The 22,242-nt window shown below is 37.5% G+C and overlaps 1 protein-coding gene across 1 annotated transcript; it reads left to right on the top strand.

Annotated features, from left to right (window-relative positions):
* The first annotated feature begins 19,796 nt into the window (after nucleotides 1-19,796).
* Nucleotides 19,797-21,731, top strand: LOC133292320 (transcription factor MYB4-like). The gene is made up of 3 exons (XM_061490721.1): nucleotides 19,797-19,929; nucleotides 20,048-20,177; nucleotides 21,161-21,731. Exons 1-3 carry the CDS (start codon nucleotides 19,797-19,799, stop codon nucleotides 21,636-21,638), a joined length of 741 nt encoding a protein of 246 aa, XP_061346705.1. The 3' UTR covers nucleotides 21,639-21,731.
* Nucleotides 21,732-22,242: the final 511 nt, after the last annotated feature.

Raw genomic sequence — 22,242 nt, 5'->3', positions numbered from 1 at the left:
CAACAAAAAGTCAGTGAACCAGTTCCAGTTCCAACTTATGTTCCCCCATGCAAGAGAAGGAGTGAACCGATCGAGCCTCCTTTTCCACAGAGGTTAAAAAAGCAACACGAGGATAAGCAGTTTAGCCAGTTTCTTGACTTGATGAAACAACTTCACATAAATATCCCTCTAGTAGAAGCTCTGGAGCAAATGCCTTGATATGCAAAATTTATGAAGGACATTTTATCAAAAGAAGGAAAAAGATGAAGAGTTTGAGAGCCGGAGCCCTCACTCAACAATCGTGCAAGTACCTGAGTAAAATTAGCTCCCAAACTAAAGGATTCTGGTATATTCACCATCCCGTGTACAGTTGGGAAGAACTATCTTGGTCGGGCACTTTGTGATCTGGGCTCAAGTGTAAATCTAATGCCAAACTTCCATCTTGGAGCAGCTTGACATAGGGAGCAGCAAACCAACCACAGTCGCTCTTCAAATTGCAGACCGATCTATAGCCAAGCCAGAAGGAAAAATTGAGAATGTCCTTGTCCAAGTAGACAAGTTCATTCTGCCAAGTTTCCTTATCATCTTAGATTTTGAAGCAGATGAAGAAGTTCCAATAATTCTGGGCAGACCATTTCTGGCTACCGGTGATGCTCTCGTCGGATGCCAAAGGGTAAACTTTCTATGAGTGTAAACGGAGAAGAAGTGAAGTTTAATGTCATGAAAGCGATAAGGGTTGATGAAGATAACACTAAGGAATGCTCTAGCATTTTGATCCTTGACTCGGTCGTGCGGAAGAACCGATTTGCAGAGATAGGCAGGAGAAGAGCTTGGAAGAGACCAACCCCAGAAATTGCCTTCAGTTGCTTCAGTAGAGCAACCACCTACCTTGGAGTTAAAACTCTTACCTGAACACCTGAAATATACTTATTTGGGTAAAGACAACACTCTACCCTGTGATTATTTCTTCTTTGCTAACCCAGTAAACAGGAACTTCAACTCACACAAAAGCTCAAAGATTACAAAGGAGCAATCGGATGGACCATGGCTGACATAAAAGGAATTACCCCAACAATTTGCATGCACAAGATTTTGCTCCAAGACCCTGACAGCTCATATGTGGAGAATCAAAGGAGGCTGAATCCCAATATGAAGGAGGTGGTAAGAAAAGAAATCATCAAATGGCTTGATGCAGGTATAATCTATCCAATCTCATATAGTAAATGGGTTGCTCCTGTGCAATGCGTTCCAAAAAAGGGTGGCATTACTGTAGTTGAAAATGACAAACAAGAGTTAATAGCCACCAAAAAAATAACTGGGTGGAGGATTTGTTAAGACTACAAGAAATTAAATAATGCTACCCGAAAGGATCATTTCCTCCTTCCTTTTATTGACCAAATGCTGGATCATCTAGCTGGGAAAGAATTCTTTTGTTTCTTAGATGGGTATTCGGGATACAACCAAATCCCAGTTGCTCCTGAAGACCAGCACAAAACCACTTTTACGTGCCCCTTTAACGTTTGCATTCAGAAGAATGCCTTTTGGGCTATGTAATGCCCCTGCAACTTTTCAGAGATGCATGTTTGCTTTGTTTACTGATTTTGTAGGAAAAGCAGTAGAAATTTTCATGGATGATTTTTCTATCATTGGTTGCTCTTTTCCTACTTGCCTCAATAACCTTGAACAGGTATTGAAAAGATGTGTCAAGAGCAATTTGGTGCTGAATTGGAATTGGGAAAAATGCCACTTCATGGTAGGAGAAGGCATTATGCTAGGACACAAAATCTCAAGCAAGGGCCTCGAGGTGGATAAGGCTAAGGTGGAAGCAATTGAGAAGCTACCTCCCCCTACCACCATAAAAGGGATCTGAAGCTTCTTGGGACATGTTGGGTTCTACAGAAGTTTCATTAAAGACTTCTCCAAAATCGCCAAACCACTTTGTGAACTTTTGGAGCAAGACAGGAAGTTCAATTTTGATGAAAAATGTTTGACAACCTTCCTGGAGCTCAAGTTGAGGCTGGTGTCCGCACCCATCATTCAAAGCCCAGATTGGAGTCTTCCTTTTGAACTAATGTGTGACGCCAGCGACTTCGGCTTGGGAGTAGTTCTTGGGCAGCGAAAAGACAAAGTCTTCAGAACTGTTTACTACGCTAGTAGAACTCTTACTCCGGCACAAGCCAACTGCACAGTGACAGAGAAGGAGATGCTGGCAGTTGTATTTGCATGTGACAAGTTTCGTTCATATCTAATATGTTCCAAAGTCACAGTCTTCACTGATCATTCAGCAATCAAGCAACTCTTTGCTAAGAAGGATGCAAAGCCAAGACTAATTAGATGGGTACTGTTGCTCCAAGAATTTGACCTTGAGATCAAGGACCGGAGAGGAAGTGATAACAAGGTGGCTGACCACCTATCTCGATGAGAGAGAGCAAGCCCACAAGAAGGAGATCATATCAAGGAGACATTCCCTGATGAGCAGCTTCTAATGATCGCTAAAAAACAAGCTCCTTGGTTTGCAGATATTGCAAACTACCTGGCTGCCGGAATCGAGCCATACCACTTGAATCACCAAGGGAGAAAGAGGTTCCATCATGAAGCTAAGCAGTATTTCTGGGACGACCCTTTGCTCTACAAAAGGTGTTCTGACCAATTACTTCGAAGGTGTATCCCTGAAGGAGAACAACAGAAAATACTGGAGCAATGCCACAATTTCCCTTATGGATGACACTTTGCTGGAGCAAGAACAACAGCTAAAGTGCTGCAGTCAGGTTTATACTAGCCCTCCTTGTTTAAAGATGCTAATGTTTTTGTTAAAAAATGTGACAGGTGCCAGAGAACAGGGAACATTACAAGAAAGCATGAAATGCCCCTTGTTCCAATAATGTAGGTTGAATTGTTCGATGTATGGGGCATTGATTTCATGGGGCCTTTCCCACCTTCCTTTGGAAACAAGTATATACTTGTTACAGTTGACTATGTGTCAAAATGGGTAGAAGCTGTTGCTACCCCACTAATAATGCTAGGAAAGTGCTGAAGTTCATCAAAAAGAATATTTTCACTCGATTTGGAACCCCTAGAGCAATTATCAGCAACGGGGGTACACACTTCGTGAACAAACAATTCCAATTGCTCCTGAAGAAATATGGAGTGCAGCATAAAATTGCCACCCCTTACCACCCACAGACCAGTGGGCAGGTAGAGGTGTCCAACAGGGAGAGAACAAAAATCCTGGAAAAGGTCGTAAACCCAGATAGAAAAGATTGGTCCAACAAATTGGATGATTCCCTATGGGCGTATCGAACAGCTTATCGAACGCCCATTGGCTGCTCCCCCTATAAGTTGGTGTTTGGAAAAGCGTGTCACTTGCCTCTGGAACTTCAACACAAAGCATTCTGGGCCATCACATTGCTAAACATGGATTCCAGAATGGCTGGGGAAAAGAGGTTGCTCCAGTTGGTTGAACTGGAAGAATTCCGGAGCAAGGCATATGAAAACGCCAACCTCTACAAGGAGCAGATGAAAAAGTGGCACGATAAAAAGCTTATGAAGAGAGAGTTAGAAGTTGGAGACAAAATGCTGCTGTATCGATCCAGATTGAAACTGTTTCCTGAAAAGTTGAAATCAAGATGGGAGGGACCTTATGCAATCACTGAAGCACTTCCCAATGGAGCATTTGCCATTGCTCATGAAACATCTGGAGCAACGCTCAGGGTAAATGGACACAGACTCAAGAAGTATAATAGAGGGATCAAGGAGCATGAGAAACTAACTTCTCATCTCGATGACCCAGCTGAAGTCTGACCTACGGAGCAACAAGTCGAGCTAAGACTATAAACGAAGCGCTACTGGGAGACAACCCGATTTATTTCCACGTCGTTCTTTTTATTATTATTGTCTTTGTTTGAGAAAATTAATGTGCTAACCATTGCAGGAAGCTAGTTTTGGGGTTGCTCTTGAGCAACCTGATCCCAAAAGCAAGGAGCAACCAACATTTAGAATTTGATCCCTCAATGTGAAACCAAGTTCTAATTGGGCTGATCCACTTGCCCCTTTTAACCCAAGGGCCTGCAATGGGCCGCATGCGAAAAGAGAGAGAAAAAACCGAGTGGCGGAAGCAACGGAAGGATAATAGCTCCACGTCGTGCTGTCACATCCCTCCAATCAAGCGAGAGTAGCAGTTTCAAAAAGAAGAAACCGTCAGAGCAGAGGACAGTTGCTTTCCCCTAGGCATTTATGTGCAGCAGACGATCTTCCCCCCCATATCCGCCACTCAGCAAAGCTACGATCACCACCATACAGAGCGTTTTAACCTTCCCATCCTCTCCTTCGTTCCTTTATAAACACAAAACTACTATTTCATTCTCATAATCTTTTCTCTTTCAACCCACAAAAATCCAACCTTTACTCCCCACTCCATCCCTCATACTCAGAACATTACACCATGACAGGTCCAAAGGCCATTATACCTGTTGCTTCTATCTCCAAGAAGAGGACCCGAACAGGGAAAAAGCTCAAGCCTGAGCAAACCACAGTCGACCGTACAGTCATACCAGAACGGGGCATAGTCCTCAGTAGCTCCAAACACGGAGATCTCGACCGATGGCTGACCGGGGATATAGCAGAATTGGATTGGGAACTCTTCATTGAGCCTCCCTCAAGAGCTCGCACTGAGTGCGTGACTACATTCTTGGAGGGAATGAAGAAAGAAGATCTTCCAAAACTCCTCATCAGAGGCGTGAAAGTAGACTTCTCCCCTGAAGAAATCAACGAAGCATACAACACTGCTTCAGTTCCTGCTGAACAAGATGAGTTCGATAGATACTGTGCTGGCCGAGGAGATGAGGCCATAACTGGAGAAGTTTCCGAGAAATAGGCTCAGAGGGAGCAACCTGAGGAACTAAGGAATCCATCCCTAGGAAGCAACTCAAATTCGAAGCAAAGGTATGGATGCATTTTATTAACTCCCGTCTGATTCCCGTGAGCAACGACTCTAGAGTGAACTGGGAAAGAGCAGTGCTGGTCTTCTGCATCTTAACTAAGAAGAAGTTTGATGTTGGGAGGGTTGTTTACAAACAACTGGTGGCAAATGCACCAAGAAAATCCCCCTTCTTTTTCCCTTGTCTGGTCACTGAAATGTGCAAGAGGGCTGGTTTAAAGGCCAACATCCCGATTTCGGATGAAATCATTCCAGAAGGGTCGGACATTGATCAGTCCACGATAAAAAGAATCAGAGATAATGAAGGATTGGAAAGTGAGGAGGAAGAAGAAAAAGAAGAGAAAGAAGAAAAAGAAGGAAAGGAGGAAGAAGAGGAAGCTGAAGTTTCGGGGAATGAGAAGGAAGAACCTCAGAAAACTCCAAGAAGGGAAAAACTTCCCTTTAAGAGAGCTCCTGCAAGGGGTGGATGAAGGCAGTTCCTAGTCGAGACAACTGACATGACTCAATGTCAAACTATGTTTGGTCTCGGAGCAGACCTTCTAGCCACTCAAGTGAAAGCCTTAGAAGACACAGTTGGAAGGGAGCTGCAATCTCTGAAAGAAGCCAGCTTGCTCATCAACAAAGAAAAGGTGGCCCTGCAGAATGAACTTGACCAGATAAAAAATGCTGGACCACTGCCGCAGAAAAAAAGGATTGAGGAAGGAGAGGGATCCTCAACCTTGCAAAACACGGTAAAAGACCTAGTGAAAGCAGTAGAGATGATGAACAAGAAAATGGAAGAAAGGGAGCAAGCCCACGAAAAAAGCAGGAAAGACTGGAAGGAGGAGATCGGGCTCTTGAAAGATCAATTGATGAAAAGCAAAGAGGAGGAAATTCAACTCCGATTGTACTACCGAGCTCGGGATCAAATCTTCGCCAGTAACTGGGGAGAAAAATTCAAGGGACAAACTCCATATCCACCGTTTCCAAATGTCTTCCCTCCAGAAGCAATAACAAATGCTCCGTTTAGCAGAGCAAGACAAGAAACTGGAGAGCATTAAGGGTCGCTATGGTGACCCCAGGTTCATTCGTTCCCTATCCTTTTTAACTTGTTTAAATCTGTTGGAATGAATGCCTGAAAGTTTTGTGGTGGAATGTTACTGACTTTGCTCTTAGATAAATGACTTCTGTGGTGTACCAGGGATTCGCCACCCTGTTTTATTTTATTTTTTTAAAAAATATTGTTTTTAATTTTTGCTAAGTTTACCGTCCTAAGTGTCCTGATCTACTCAATGATTCTTTTTGCCCAGGATTATGCTCCTTGAGATGCCCTAAAGAGTTTACAGTTTCTAACAAAGCAACATAGGGCATCACTCTGATTTGGAGCAACACCATGCACAAAAAGCAGCACTCCAAAAATCGGACACTCTGTTATTCAGTGGACTTATTGAGTTACCAAGGAAATAACTTCAGGCTGTTTAAGTAAATTACTCTGCCCCTGTTTAAAAAAAAAAAAAAAGGGTCAGCTCCTCTGCTCCAAAAATTTCGCTCAAAGAGCTCAAGTCATCAAGGTGAGAGCAAGAGCTGCTCAAAGAGCATACTGTTGAAGGTCAGCCCTATGCAAAGACAAGGGTAATTGACTTCTAGTTAAAAGACCTGAAAAGAAAGAAATAGAGAAGTGAGCTAGAAAGTAAGAGAAGAAATCAAGCCAAAAAGATCAATCCGGAAGCAACTCTGTGAGAAACTGACTAAAAGAGTGGAAGAGTTCACACACAATGAAGCTGGTGAAACTCACAAGTCAGATGAGTGCTTTAATGAAGCAATGGAAGGAGTTAAGTTAACTCTTCATCGATAATCTCAAGGAGCATTAGCCTGTCACAAGAAGACTGTTGGTTGTGAAGGATTACTCGGGACGAGTAATATCTAGTTTTGGGGTGTTGATAGTCCTCAAGAGTTGAGGCCCATTAAGTGTAAATTGTTCCACAAAACCCATGTTTTGGTTATAAATCACTCCATTTAACCTTCTTCTTTTCATATAGAGCAACTGTTTTGAATAGTGGACCAGAGCAATGCCGAAAGTGGGAATTAAGGTAGATCTGGAGCAAATTTAACATTATCTTTTTCACATATGACTATTGGGTTAGTTTGCTTTGTTCAGGACACCTAAGGCCCATCAAAAGGAACCACAAAATGAAGAGAGAAGAAGGAGTGTTGCGCAGAAAGGAAAAAGAAGTCTGCTATAGTACAACAGCAGTCAAAGGAAGCAATAGGGAGCCGCCACGTTAGCTGCAGCAGAGAAGGTGGAGGTGCTTCCTCTGCTACAGTACGAAAGCAAAGAAGCTGAGCAATGGGGAGCCACCACGTCAGCTACAGCAGAAGGAGTGAAGGTGCCTCCCTGAATCCGATACTCCTACTCACAAAGGGAGCCAAAAGCAAGGGGGACCACTTCCATTTAAGGCCAAGCTGGCAAGAAGCAAAGCTACCATTGGAGAGGATTTAGACAAAGTACGACCCTTGATGAAAGGAACAATGGAGATCAAATGAAGAACCCTATAAAAGGAACAAGCAATCCTCACAAAGGGGGGAATCAGCACCCATCCTAGGACTCGTTGTCTCTTTGTTTTCTTTTTTGTAAAAATGCTCACTAGGAGCTAACTTCCTCTAAGTAGGTGAGGGTTCCATAGAAGTAATTCCTTTTGTCATAAGATAGCTTTGTAAGGAACACAAATTTTATAAATGAATTTTGAGTTGCTCTTTGGTTTAATTTATTGATTTTGTGAAACCCTTTGGGCTGGCAACCTCATCCCGGGACCACTTGGTTGATGAAACACTGACAAAGGCGTGTGGAGCATTCTCAAAATCCTGGGGTAGTTTAGCTTGAAGAAAGGAGGGAGAAACACCTGGAATGGGGAGCACTGCCATGTGAATCCATGCTCTTTTGAGAAGGCAGCATGGTTTCCTTGCATATAACTCCAAGTACTATGGAGTAACATGGAGAGTAAGGCCTTACCCTCTGCTTACCTATAGCAAAACAAGGGAAGGAGCAAAATCCACTTGTAAAATATGCTACCAGGCAGGGTTAACCAAAGGGATGAAAACATGGAACCCGTAACACCTACTTGATCTTTTTCTTTCTGAAATTAATCTTAACTCAACTTCTATCACAACCTTTTCCTCACGATAACTGAACTGTGTTTTACCAGCTGATGCTCTTACTTTCATTTCGTTGACTGCTCTTAAAGTTACTTCAATTGATGCCTTTTTATTTGATGACCGTGCTAAGTCATTCACTGCTCTCATCTGGTTCAGAATGGTTAACATTGTTTAACTAGCTGCCCAGAGATTGCTCTTTGTGAAGCTTAGCTGAGAATAGTAATTTCTTTTATTACTCCATTTTACAAATTAAGTTTCCTTTAGCGCTTCTTACTTCACAACTGATCCCTGAGGATGATAAATCTGGGGCTACAATACCCTATATTGCTTTACACGTACGCTTGCGTATAGTTGAAGAGGGTTGCTCTTAGTCAGAGTAGATTGCTCCTGTTGGCAATCCTGATTACTACTCTACACTCTTGCTCTCTGAAAGAAATATTCCCGAGCAGCTTTCGGTTCGACCAAGCAAGAACATAGTGTGTAGTTTGTAAGAGTTTGTAATTATAAATATAACCCTATCCAAATTAATATTGTAAAACTCGAATTGACCGATTTTATTCGAAATATAACCAATTCGGATTTCTCAATAACTTATGTCACTCAGCCAGATTTCATTAAAACCAATGATTCGCCGGTTCATCGGGTTAGACCCATTTTTGCATTTGATGCCTTTGAGGTGAGGGAGTGAACTGGAGATTAAAAAAAAAAAGGGAGGAGGAGGGGGTCGTTCCAGCAGTAGAGTCCTTGTTTAATGGTAACCCGTGTATCTTCTATTGATTAACGAATTGGGAATCAGAGCTCTTCTTTTGCTTTGGATCTTCGATAACTAGATCATATTCATGGGTAAAAAAAATGAAGAAAGAGAAAAGAACGTTGAAATAAAGAGAGAAAACAATATGAAAAACGAAGAGGTAGAAAAAGAAATGAGAAATGAAGAGATAAGGAAAGAGAAAGAACGGTGAAATAAAGGGTAACAGACTAACAGAGGAGAGAGATATAGAGAAAAAGAGAGAGAAATAAACGTATAGCATCCATTTAGTGTGTGATTGATTTTTGAAAATAATAGGTGTTGCCAGTGGCAGATCCCAGAAAATTGTTTGACGGCAGACGAAAATTTATATTACTAATATGAAAAGGTAATGTCAATTTTGGTTGGATGATCACGTTAAGAATATAAAAATACCTATTAAGAAGAACCTAATAAAATTATAAAACTTTTTGGTTGGAATGTCAATTTTTTTGTTTTCAGTGTCAGTGGTCCTGTTAGATATACATTGTAATTAGGGTTTCCTTATTTTGTAATTAAGGTTTCCATATTTTGTATTAGGTCAGATTACATTAGGTTTGGGCTTAGCCCATTAGTCTGTTTATATATTGTACAACCTTCATCAGTCAATACACACAGAAACATTTCAAATGTTCCTCTATTTTCTCTTGTTATTTAACATGGTATCAGAGCCTAAGGAACTTTGAATTTTTTTTTCCGGTGAACCCACTGTTCATCGTCGGTTAATTTTTTTTTTCCGGAGCTGTCTCCTTGTCACTTTTCGGACGCTTCTCTCTCCGCATACAGCTTCTGTCTCGTCCAGAACCACCGTCCGGTCACCTTTTTCGGCGATCCACATATCGCCGTGATCGTCTCCGTCGCGCGGTTCCAACGCCACCGGTCTCGTCCAATTTCAAGGTCACACGCGCCCTCACGCGCGCGTGACAGCTCAGCCACTCTCCTTCACTCCGGCGGTGCGTGGTGGCGCGTGGAGGCCCCTCTCCGGCCGCGGATGGTTGCAATCTTCTCGTCTCCTTGCGTAGGTTCTGGATCTGGTCTTGTTTTGGTGTTTGGACCTCTTTTTGTGTTGACACACAGATCCCTCTTCTACCGGTTAGTTTTTGACTTGTTCTTTCTGCTTTTTTTCCTTTGATTATGGACACTCCTGTCTCCAATGTTTCTGTTTCTGGGACTCCGGCGGGACAAAAGTCAGAGTCTACTATGTTCTCAAGTTATATCCTTGCTCCGTTGAGTGTGGATAAATTGGATGGGTCCAATTATGATACTTGGTCTTTCGATCTGCGACTCTGGTTGGATGGGCAAAATTATACATCCCATCTCACCACTAAGGCTGAATCTGTGGCAGAAAATGAGCGCACACGATGAAAGATGATTGATGCTCAGTTGTGTAGTCTCATTAAAGCTACTCTTCATCCATCTATCAAGCAGATTTTTCGACCTGCTGTTACCTGTGAAGCTATTTGGAGTCAGGCAAAAGCTTTTGTGACTTGGTGGTCTGAGAAGCAAACATCAGGTCCTACTGCATCCATTGCTCCCACTGGTAATTTTGGTAATTATTTTGCTGGCATATCTCAGTTGCACTCTATTGGCCCTTGGACTCTAGATTCTGGGGCTTCTGATCACATTTCTGGTAATAAGTCCTTATTCACTTCCCTTTGTACTACTGGTTCTTTTCCCACTATTACTATGGCCAATGGGTCTCTGGTCCAATCAAGGAGGATTGGCACGCTTCTTCTTTTACCTAATTTATCTCTGGATCATGTTCTATATGTTCCTGATTCTCCTTTTAACTTACTTTCTATTAGTCGGTTGACCAAATCCATGGACTGTGTTGTTTCTTTTACTAAAATCTCTGTCATCTTTCTGGATCGGAGTTCTGGGAAGGAGATTACCAAAGGATGTGAGTCTTAGGACCTCTATCAACTAGTTCCGTCTTCTTCAGCCTGCTCCACTGTGGATTCTCCTCTTACTATCCATGCTCGTCTGGGCCATCCTAGTCTTGCAAAGCTTCAGAAGATGGTTCCCTATTTATCGATTCTTTCTACTTTAAATTGTGAGTCTTATCAGTTTGGGAAACATACTCGTAGTACGTTTCCGAGTCGTCTTAGTCGTCAAGCTGTTTCTCCTTTTTCTGTGGTCCACTCTGATGTTTGGGGACCAAGTCGTCATTCTTCTACTTTGGGTTTTAAGTACTTTGTTACTTTTATTGATGATTATTCCAGATGTACTTGGTTATTTTTAATGAAAAAGCGGTCTGATTTGTTTTCTATTTTTCAGTTATTTTATAATGAAATAAAAACTCAATTTGGTATTCCTATTCGTACTTTTCGTAGTGATAATGCATATGAGTACTTATCTCATCAATTTCAACAATTCTTTTCATCTCATGGCATTCTTCATCAAACATCTTGCCCTCATACACCTCAACAAAATGGTGTAGCCGAGCGCAAGAATCGTCATCTGGTTGAAACCACTCGTGCCTTGTTAATAGATGGTAATGTTCTATACACATTCTGGGATGATGCTATACTTACTGCATGCTATCTCATTAATCGCATGCCATCATCTGTTCTCAATCATAAGGTACCTCACTCCATTTTATTTCCCCATCAAGCTTTATATCCTTTAACTCCACATGTGTTTGGTTCTACGTGTTTTGTTCATCATCTTGGTCTAGGTTTGGATAAATTAGCTCCCAAGTCTCATAAATGTGTTTTTCTGGGTTATCCTCGGTCTCAGAAGAGTTACTGTTGCTACTCTCCCACTTTACGTCGATAATTTATCTCGGCGGATGTCTCCTTTTTTGAATCGGTTCCCTTTTTTGGAACCTCTACTGCACCTGTGGATACTGATTTTGTACGGTCGTCCTTCCCAAGTGACCTTCTTTACCTTCCGTCTTTACCCGTCCATGTTTCTGACTCTCCTTCTATCACCTCTTCTGCTGATGAGATCGAGCATAGTTCATCAGATATATCTGTGGACTCACATTCAACTGCATCTCCTCCCACGGCTTCGGTCCCACCTTCGGATAGTGACCTTCCTATTGCTCTTCGTAAGGGTACTCGTGATACTCGCCCTCCGGCCAGGTATACAGTCAATATTAGTTATCATCGCCTTTCTCCATCATATTTTGCTTGCCTTTCCTCTTTGTCCTCTGTATCTGTTCCTCAGACCACAGGTGATGCACTTTCACATTCGGGATGGAGACAAGCTATGATTGATGAAATGAGTACTCTTCATCATAATGGCACATGGGACCTGGTGCCTCTTCCATATAGAAAATCTGTGGTTGGTTGCAGATGGATTTATGCTGTTAAGGTTGGACCTGATGGTCAAGTGGATCGTCTTAAAGCTCGCTTGGTGGCGAAGGGTTTCACTCAGGACTTTGGCTTGGATTTTATTGATACTTTTTCTCCTGTGGCGAAAATGTCTACTGTTCGCCTTTTTATTTCCATGGCTGCTATTAGCCATTGGCCTATCTACCAACTGGATATCAAGAATGCTTTTCTTCATGGTGATCTTGAGGAAAAAATTTATATGGAGCAACCTCCTGGATTTGTTGCTCAGGGGGAGTCGGGTCTTGTTTGTTGTCTTCGTAAGTCTCTCTATGGCCTCAAACAATCTCCAAGAGCTTGGTTTGGTAAATTTAGCAGTGTTGTTCAACAATTTGGCATGACTCGGAGTGCAGCTGATCATTCTCTCTTTTATCGTCATTCTGCTTCTGGATCTATTTATCTGGTGGTATATATGGATGATATTGTCATCACAGGCAGTGATCAGCATGAGATCACTCGATTGAAACAACACTTATGTCATCATTTTCAGACTAAGGACCTTGGGAAACTTCGATACTTCTTAGGAATCGAGGTGGCCCAATCTAAAGCTGGTGTTATGATATCTCAGAGGAAATATGCTCTGGATATTCTTGAAGAAACTGCTCTGTTAAATTCAAAGTCTGTTGATACTCCTATGGATCCAAGTATCAAGCTTCTACCAAATCAGGGGGAGCCCTTTTAAGATCCTGAGCAGTATAGAAGATTGGTTGGAAAATTGAACTACCTCACAGTCACTCGGCTTGATATTTCCTTTGCAGTTAGTGTTGTCAGTCAATTTCTCAATTCTCCATGTCAAGAACATTGGAATGCAGTCATTCGTATTCTTAAGTATATCAAGGCATCTCCAGGGAAAGGCCTTGAATATGAAGATAAAGGTCATGATAAAGTGGTTGGCTATTGTGATGCTGATTGGGCTGGTTGTCCAACTGATAGGAGATCTACTTCTGGGTATTGTGTCTTTGTTGGAGGCAACTTGATTTCCTGGAAAAGTAAGAAACAAAGCGTAGTTTCCAGATCTAGTGCTGAAGCAGAATACCGCTCCATGGCGACTACTACTAGCGAGCTCATCTGGCTTAACCAGCTTCTCAGAGAACTTAAGTTTGGAGACACTGGACAGGCAACTCTCATTTGTGATAATCAAGCAGCTCTACACATTTCATCAAATCCAGTGTTTCGTGAAAGAACCAAGCATATAGAAATAGATTGCCACTTTGTTTGAGAAAAGGTTCTTGCTGATGAAATTAAAACTAGCTTTGTACCTTCTAATGAGCAATTAGCAGATGTGTTTACAAAATCTTTGAGGGGCCCTCGAATAGAGTTTATATGTAACAAGCTTGGTGCATATGACCTATACGCTCCAGATTGAGGGGGAGTGTTAGATATATATTGTAATTAGGGTTTCCTTATTTTGTAATTAGGGTTTCCTTATTTTGTAATTAGGGTTTCCTTATTTTGTATTAGGTCAGATTACATTAGGTTTGGGCTTAGCCCATTAGTCTGTTTATATATTATACAGCCTTTATCAGTCAATACACACAAAAATATTTCAAATGTTACTCTCTTTTCTCTTGTTATTTAACAGGTCCAATGCACCCTCTATTTTAATGAGGAACTAGCCTTAGGACCCTATATTTTGTTTGTAAGATCACTTTTTTATTATTTACCTTCATGTCTTCTGGTGTTACAATTGCACTTTCTTTAATTTCTTTAGAATCTTATTTTTTCTTTTAGCTATTATTTAGCAGAAGACAAAGTAAATTAATCAACGTGTTATTTATTTTTAGCATTTGATCCTAATGAATAATTGATAACTATTAGTGACCTTTTCTCTTTGCCGATAAAGTCAAAACTTAAATACTCTTCTCTGGAGTTCTAACATGATAATCTGTACAAATTTTTAATGATTATAAAAAGAAAATTAAATAATCAATCAATATAAAATCAAATTCTAGACAAATTTGACAAGTAGAATGAATATGCATTACTAACTGAACTCTTCTTTGTATACAACGAAAAAGCCAACTTTCCACATTGATTGGGCAGGGTAGCAGACCAAGAACAAAACCTGCCATATATGCTGGCAGGTTGAATCTGGTAAATAATAGTTATCTCTAATTTGGTGCAATGAACGAGTAGAACATTTTTCTTATGAATAGCATCGCTTGTTTTTCACTTTTTAAAAGTACTTTCAAAATTTTGTTTTTTTGGACTATGTTGCATATCATATAGTAGAACATATTTTTATATTTTATAAGAGGGCGGGGGGCCATCCTAACCCCCCCTGTAGGTCCACCCTTGGGTGTTGGGCTAGAGGAGATGAGGTGTTGAAATTCAAAAGGTTTATAATTTTATCAAAGGTTGGCTTTTTTGTAGTTACTGCAGATAAGTTATCTGCAGTAAGCTCAATATGATGTCGTTTTGGGGCAGAAATTATGGTATTTTTGTAATTTTAATTTATTTCAGGGTTATTATAGTCTTTAAAGTTATAATTTTGTAATATTTCAATTCCAAAACGACGTCATTTTGGGAGTAAATGCAGATAACTTATCTGCAGAAATATTTTTCTGCTTTATTAATATACTTTTTTTAATTTTGAATTTAAAAATCATTTTTTTAATTTTTTTATACTAGGTGGATTTCATGGATAATTTGAATTGGACTCATATCTGACATTTGAATTATCCACACTTATATATATATATATATATATATATATATATATATATATATCATTAATAATTAATTAATTAATTAATTTAAAGTTCATTAAAAATTAAGTAAAACATAATTAAATAATTAATAAATATATTATTAATTATTAAATTATTTTAAGTCATATTATGTTCTTTTTAGAATTTTATATTAATTATAGATATATACAATCTAATTTAAGTGGTTGACCCAAAGATCTACTAGTTGAACCAATAACTCATTAACTCGGTATCCTGACCGAGTCAATAATTGGGTCAATTTTTATAATATTGACTAAAATGATATAATTTTATGTCATTGGAAAATTGGAAAGGACAAATATTATTCTCATTATTTTAATGTTTACTTAAATATTTTTGGATCTTATAAATATTACACTATTCATTTTGGTCCCTCTTTAATTTCCTATTATTTAGAAGCGATTAGGGGTGTAAATGAGTCAGGCTGGCCTGGCCTAGCCTACAGCCCGACCTACGTTGAGCCTGACATAGCCCGACCTACGTTGAAAAGTAGAGTATGCTTGCTTATAAGAAAACCTTTTTAACAAATAGGTCGTAGGCCAATTTTTGTCAAGCCTAGGCTGACCTATTTAATTTTTAAAAATAAAATAAAATAATATATTTATATTAGGTGGCAATTAGTACCAACCTTTATCTTGATGGTGGTTTAAAGATATTTCAATGGATGATATTCTCTTGTAGACTTTATTTCAGCTTTGGTTGACCTAGTAATTATATTTTTTTATTTTCTCAATTTCTTTGACTCTATTCCTCTCTGATATACATTATAGAACTGGGGTGTTATGTTGACTCTTTCTTGTTTGGCATTTTTTATTTCTTATAAGAAGTACTAGTGCATACATGAATGAAACTTTGCTTAGTATATTTTTTTAGTTATTTTTTTTACTATTGTAAAATTTTTAATACTCACTAGTGAAATTTATATCTCGTGTAAAAAATACAGCAATTTATGAACACGTTAATGACTTGTAATGTCAAGCGAATATTTTAAAAATTGTTAAAAATATTTTCAAGATTTTTTAAAAATATATCACGAGGGAGGCCTGCAAGACCTGTAGGCCATATCAGGCTCTCTAATTTTTTAAAATAGGTCAGGTTTAACTTATAAATAAAGCATTTAATAAACCAGATAAGATGAATATTTTTTTACATAGACTTAAGCCTTACAACCCAGCCCATTTACCCCTTTAGAAGCGATCTTTATCAAAGAGAGAGAGAGAAAAACAAGTGACATCAGATTTAGTTCCCACCATTAATTAACATGATCATGATAAGTGACAAAATTATTACCATGTATCGATAAAATGACCACGTATCAAGTGACATGAGCAGGTCGCATGTCAACTTCTTTTTCCTCGCAACTCTTTCAATATATAGCTTGTACGAAGCCTAGCATAGGTCCAAACTGTCTTTCATGGCGATGGCGATGTCGATTATGGCTTGTACGAAGCCTAGCATAGGTTCACACAGTCTTTGATGGCGACGGCGATTCGGGCCATCACGACCCCACTCTACCTCTGGTAAAATACTTTGATTATTCAGGAACACGCTGGCGTGGCTTTCAATGCGTTAATCAGGTTCGACAAATGCATGAGTTCGTAGGTCTGATGGGTCCTACCATTCAAGCCTTGTTAGCCACAGGTCCATGGACTCGATTATAGGCTCGTAGACACAGATCACACATCGTCCTTTACCCACGAATTTTTCCCAACCTCTCATATTCTCTGCACTTTTAGCTTAATTTGTGATTAATTGGCAAGCCCGCAACTTATCTTATTGGGAAATTATTTTTGACATACATGGATAGTCTACAACTAATGCTTCTGAATTGACCGTATGGCAGAAGATAAGTTTACGGAAGGGGGAAAAGAATATGTGTGTGAATTTTTCAAAGAGCGGGACAGTGTCATTAGATTTTAGGGAGTGATATTTTTTTTATGATTCTAGTATTTGTCATTTTAAATGACATAGTTTTGTGTCATTTTTTAATGAAATTACGTCATTTTGGTGTATTTTATTATTTTTTCTAATTTATAAAATTAGAAATAAAAAGAAAATGAAGGAGAAAGAATGTTAAAACACACCAAAACGACGTAATTTCATTAAAAATAACATAAGTTTGTGTCATTTAAAATTACAAACATTTTCCTTTTTTTTATTTTTTTAATCTACATAGCATATATTATAAATACAGAAGTCATTATTGACATTTGCAATGGTGATGTGGCAGTCCGTTTGCCACGTCGTCATTTAATAAAATCATGTTAATAGTTCAGGTTAAAATTGGTTAATTCATGTATTAAAAAAATTTGGTTAATTTTAAAAATTGTAAGTCTTTAATATTTTATGTAAAATAAAATAATATTTTCACCTCATTTTTTGAAAATTAATTAAAAGGAAAAACTTCAAAAACCTTCTTATGAGTTTTTTTAATTATTACTTACCTTTCTCATAATTTTTTTTAATTATTTATATTCTTATTTCAATTTTTTATCACTTACTTCCCTCACTTAGGGGATAAATGATTAAAAATTTAAGTTAGGGGATAAGTAATTCAAAATTTTGGAGAGCAAATAAATGATTATGAGAAAAGTTACAGATTTTTTTGAAGTTTTTCCTAATTAAAATGATAAGAATTATAATTGGAAAAAATGTTTCCGCAGTTAATGCAGAGAAGTTATCTGTATTTATTTCCAAAACGACGTCATTTTGGTATTGAAATCTTAAAAAATTATAAATATAAAGACTATTATAACCCTAAAATAAATTAAAATTACAAAAACACCATGATTTCCGTCCCAAAATGAAGTTGTATTGGCTTACTGCAGATAATTTATCTACAGTAACTGCAGAAAAAACGAATCCATTATAATTATTGTATAGAATAGTTTTATTTTATATTTATAAACGAAGAGAAAAAAATAAATATATTAAATAAAATGAAACAAAATATATTTTTATCAAAACTTATTTCATTCTATTTTATATTTTTATATAATTTAAATAATAATAATTAATGTGATTTCATTCTATTTCATTATACTTTATTCTATTTCATTATACTTTATTCTATTATTCCCTCCCATTAAAATGAAACCTTTTATGGTTGCGATCCGTGGACGGTGCAACTTTATGGCAATGATTAAGGTTACTGTAAACCACACAACGTGGCATGATCTTTAGCGCAATCGAGAGATTAAGAGCCCGTTTGGATAAAAAAAATTTCAGTCAAAAGTTACTTTTTTTTCCGAAAAAAAGCACTTCTATTGTAAAGTGCATTTGGATGCCTGCTTTTAGAAAAAACAGAAGTCATAAAAAAAAGTCAAAAATTTATTTTTTTCAGAAGTTAAAAATTTTAGCTTTTCAAAAAAGTAAAAGTCAAAAGATAATTGTTTTTTCAAAAAAAAAATTAATTTTTTAAAAATCTAAATAATTATAACTTTTATAACAAGCACTTTAAAAATAAGCGGGACATAAAAGTAACTTTTTTTATAATCCAATCCAAACACACTCTAAGTGCTTTGTCATTTATTTTGTAAATCATAGATAAATAATATTATTCTGATCTAAGTAACTGTTATTTTTTTAAATAATGTGATACTTTTTACCCACAAGTCATAAAAAACAATAAATACACTGTTACACTAAAGATTTATTTGAAGTTGGGTAACAACAACTATTTTATAGATATTTTTTTTAAAAGAAATTTTAGAAAGGGCAAAAAGTTACACTAAAGATTTATTTGAAGTTGGAGGTTTGGGCCGACAACAACTATTTTATAGATTTTTTTTAAAAGAAATTTTAGAAAGGGAAAAAAAGAATATAACGTATTAAAATACATATTTGTCGTATTTTGTTATTTAAGTAGAAATATACTAGGAATAGTGACCATTTTTTCAAGGCAAAATTTTTTACAAACTGTCACGCCAACAATAAATTTTACCAAAATGTCACGCGGCATATTTCGTTAGCGAAACATGTTTGCAAATAATTCGTTTTCCAATGTAGCGAAATATGTCATGTCAGGATACACAGTTAGCAAAAATGACACGTGTCAAGGAGGCAGAAATTCGCTACACTGTGTAGCGAATTATGCTTGAATTCAAACTGCTTAACACGTGTTATTTTTTGCTAACTGTGCATTCTGACATGGCATATTTCGCTACACTGTGTAGCGAATTACTTGCAAACATATTTCGTTACACAGTATAACGAAATATGCCACATGATATTTTGACAAAATTTACTGTTGCCGAGTGTGTCAAAATGATCACTCTTCCAATATACTAAAGAACAATATATTAAAAAATATGTAAATCTATTGGTCGTTGAAGAGTTGAACTATTCTTCCTGCGATGATGTGACTTAATTATGACGTATCCCAGCAAAATATAAAAAAGGCTATATTCTGACTTAGAAGGAATGATCAATTTTCCCAATGACCGAGGCTAGCTACATTGAATTTTCCTAAACAACCGGGATTCAGCAACGTCAATTTATATAATTTTAATTTATACTCTTTCTTTATAGAAAAAGGAATATAAATATTTTTTTTTTCAATAAAAGGAAATAAGTGTAGAAAATAAACTGTACGAATAACATACATATTGGATTTTAGAATGTCCTAATTTCAAATATTTATATATCTGAAACACGTTATGGGCCGTGTAACACGTTTAGTTGTGAACGCATGTAATATATGACGGCTAAGATACAAGGTTTTCTATTTCTAGTCTCAAGCAAAGAAATTAATAGACCCTAGTCTCTGTCTACCCCAGTTACTCCCTCTAAATTTTCTCTGTCGATCAGTTTAAAGTTAGGGCACAGAAACGTACACACTCGAAGAATGACTCAATAGAGATACAAAGTCACAGAAAAACAAGCTAATTGCAGAGATGGTGAGAGCCCCTAGTTACGACAAAAGTGGACAAAGGAAAGGCACGTGGACACCTGAGGAAGACATGAAGTTGATTGCTTATGTTACTAGGTATGGCCACTGGAATTGGAGCCTACTCCCCAAGTTCGCAGGTATAGTTGATGAAGAACATAAATTATACTTTATACTTTCCATTTACAGGTATTCTTTTTCCTTAATTTCAGCCATGTTGGAATTCAATACTTGAACCATGAGAGGTTGGTTTTTCAGGTCTTGCAAGGTCTGGGAAGAGTTGCAGACTGAGGTGGATGAACTATCTAAGGCCACACATCAAAAGAGGGGACTATAGTCAAGAAGAAGATGAAACTATTATCAGACTTCACGAGAAGCTGGGCAATAGGTATGCATGTCACCCATACTTATTTCTTTTTCTTAAGTTTGCACAATTCAATGCTCATCTCGAATTCAACTCAAAAGCTATTAGTTGAAATCTTATAAAATGAAATAATATAAGAGTCCATAAAATTTCACGGGTACGTGAATAATGCATACTGAGGTTTAATATGATGTAAATAAATAATTCAACCAAAAAATTTAAGTATTTTTTTTTTTTTTGTGGTAAATTCCATGTTAATAGTTTTAATTATATATCTTCAACGCAAAATGCATATTGTAGTTGTCGTGAATTTTGAACAGGGGCGGATATAGGGAGCAGCGTGAATTGGGGGTCGTCTATATGTATAAAATGATATTTTTATAATAATAATAAATTATTAATATTAATAACTAACCCCTCCCTAAAGAATACTTGTAAAATTGAATCCCTATTTTAGTCTTAATAACATGGGCGTTAGTTTTTGTTTTTTTTTTTTGAAATCATGGGCGTTAGTTTTATTATGTCACCGATGATAAATCATTTTTCTGCATAAACATAAATACATGGGCCCACCATTTTTTTTCAAAAAAACAAACAAACAAAAATGGCACAAGTTTCGATCTATAAGTAGAAATGAAAATCAGTTTTTCTACGACAGCAGATAATGTTTTCCCTAATAACATACGTAACTTTAATATTTTATTTTCATCCCATCATAAAAAATTCTGGCCCGTCATTGATTCTGTCACCATCGTACCACAATCAAATTGTGACCATAATTAAACCTCAGTATAAATGCTCTCATGTGAAAAGTTGCAGTCTATCTCTTTCTTGATAGACATGGATCGAATAGATGGAGCCCTACCAAAATATTGTTAAATTATACAAAGTGGGACATGCAAAATTTTCACATGGTCATCGCAAACCTCAACGTCAAAGATATATATGCCCTTAATACAAATTCTTGTGTGGTGTGGTTGAGCTTCGCTTTGTTATCTACTGCGCAGATGGTCCATGATTGCTTCTCATTTGCCAGGGAGAACGGATAACGAAATAAAGAATCACTGGCACACAACCCTGAAGAAGCGTTTTGAACCCAAGTCAACCAAAGTCTCTAACTCAAAGAATCACTCCCCAATGGAAGACAAGCAACTACAGAGAGAGTCAGAGAACAGTGGTGGTTCCGATACCTGTCCATATTCTCCACAGCCATCTTCTAGCGAATTCTCCTGCATAACAGGAGATACTGTAGCTGACAAAAATCACGAAAATCGGATTCTAGAAGATGAACTTTCTTTTCTGGATGCATATATAGAGCCCGTGAGTGCAAATTTCTGGACAGAGCCATATATGACTGACATTTCCTATGTCCCTCCTACCGGAGCAGCTGTGCCCTTGGGTTGTGAACTTGAATACTTCAGTTCTATGTGCGATGTAGAATTTTGGAGCCAGAATACTTTGTATCACGAGGGCTTATTCTATTGAGAATTCTAGCCAGACGCTACGCATGGCCTATTATATATATCCTTCTAAAATGATGGTTGTTGAGATATATAGTCTCACTATGAGCAACTAATGTGAAGTTTATAAGGCTTTAAATATTCTCACTCTTTGAGCTAGCTTTTGGTAATGTATCCAAAAGTTCTTTACAGTATTCAATACCTTACCATGTTTTTCCACCCCCGTAGTCTCTATATAATGATGCGATTCTGTATTTTCAATTATAAGGGTGATATGATGTAAAGTCACTAGGTTTGATCTAGAGGTGAAGAAAATAGATAAATTGTATTAGGTTGTGTTCAGTTTTCATTGTATAAAAAAAAAAGGTTGATGTGATGTAACAATATTTCATGGCCTCAGTTAGCACGCAAACTTTGGTATTATATTTCTAATAATGTCCAGGCCAGTAATTGGCATTTTACCATAAAACCGCTCTTTTTAACATTACAAAACCATGTCTTTCAATGGCCATCGCAAAATCTTATTATAAATTGGGTGATGTTATTTGTATATTGTTATATTTTTTAAAATGATAAACAAAAACCATACTTTTTAATATTGGAAAAAAAAAAGTATCCTTTTAAATGAT

The sequence above is a fragment of the Gastrolobium bilobum genome, unplaced genomic scaffold (assembly GCF_033153095.1).
Source record: "Gastrolobium bilobum isolate Gb01-03AN ecotype WA unplaced genomic scaffold, APGP_CSIRO_Gbil_v1 utg2134, whole genome shotgun sequence".
In the NCBI taxonomy this organism is placed as follows: domain Eukaryota; kingdom Viridiplantae; phylum Streptophyta; class Magnoliopsida; order Fabales; family Fabaceae; genus Gastrolobium; species Gastrolobium bilobum.
The sequence above is the reverse complement of the archived record's forward strand: the minus strand, read 5'-3'. Positions and strand labels throughout refer to the sequence as shown.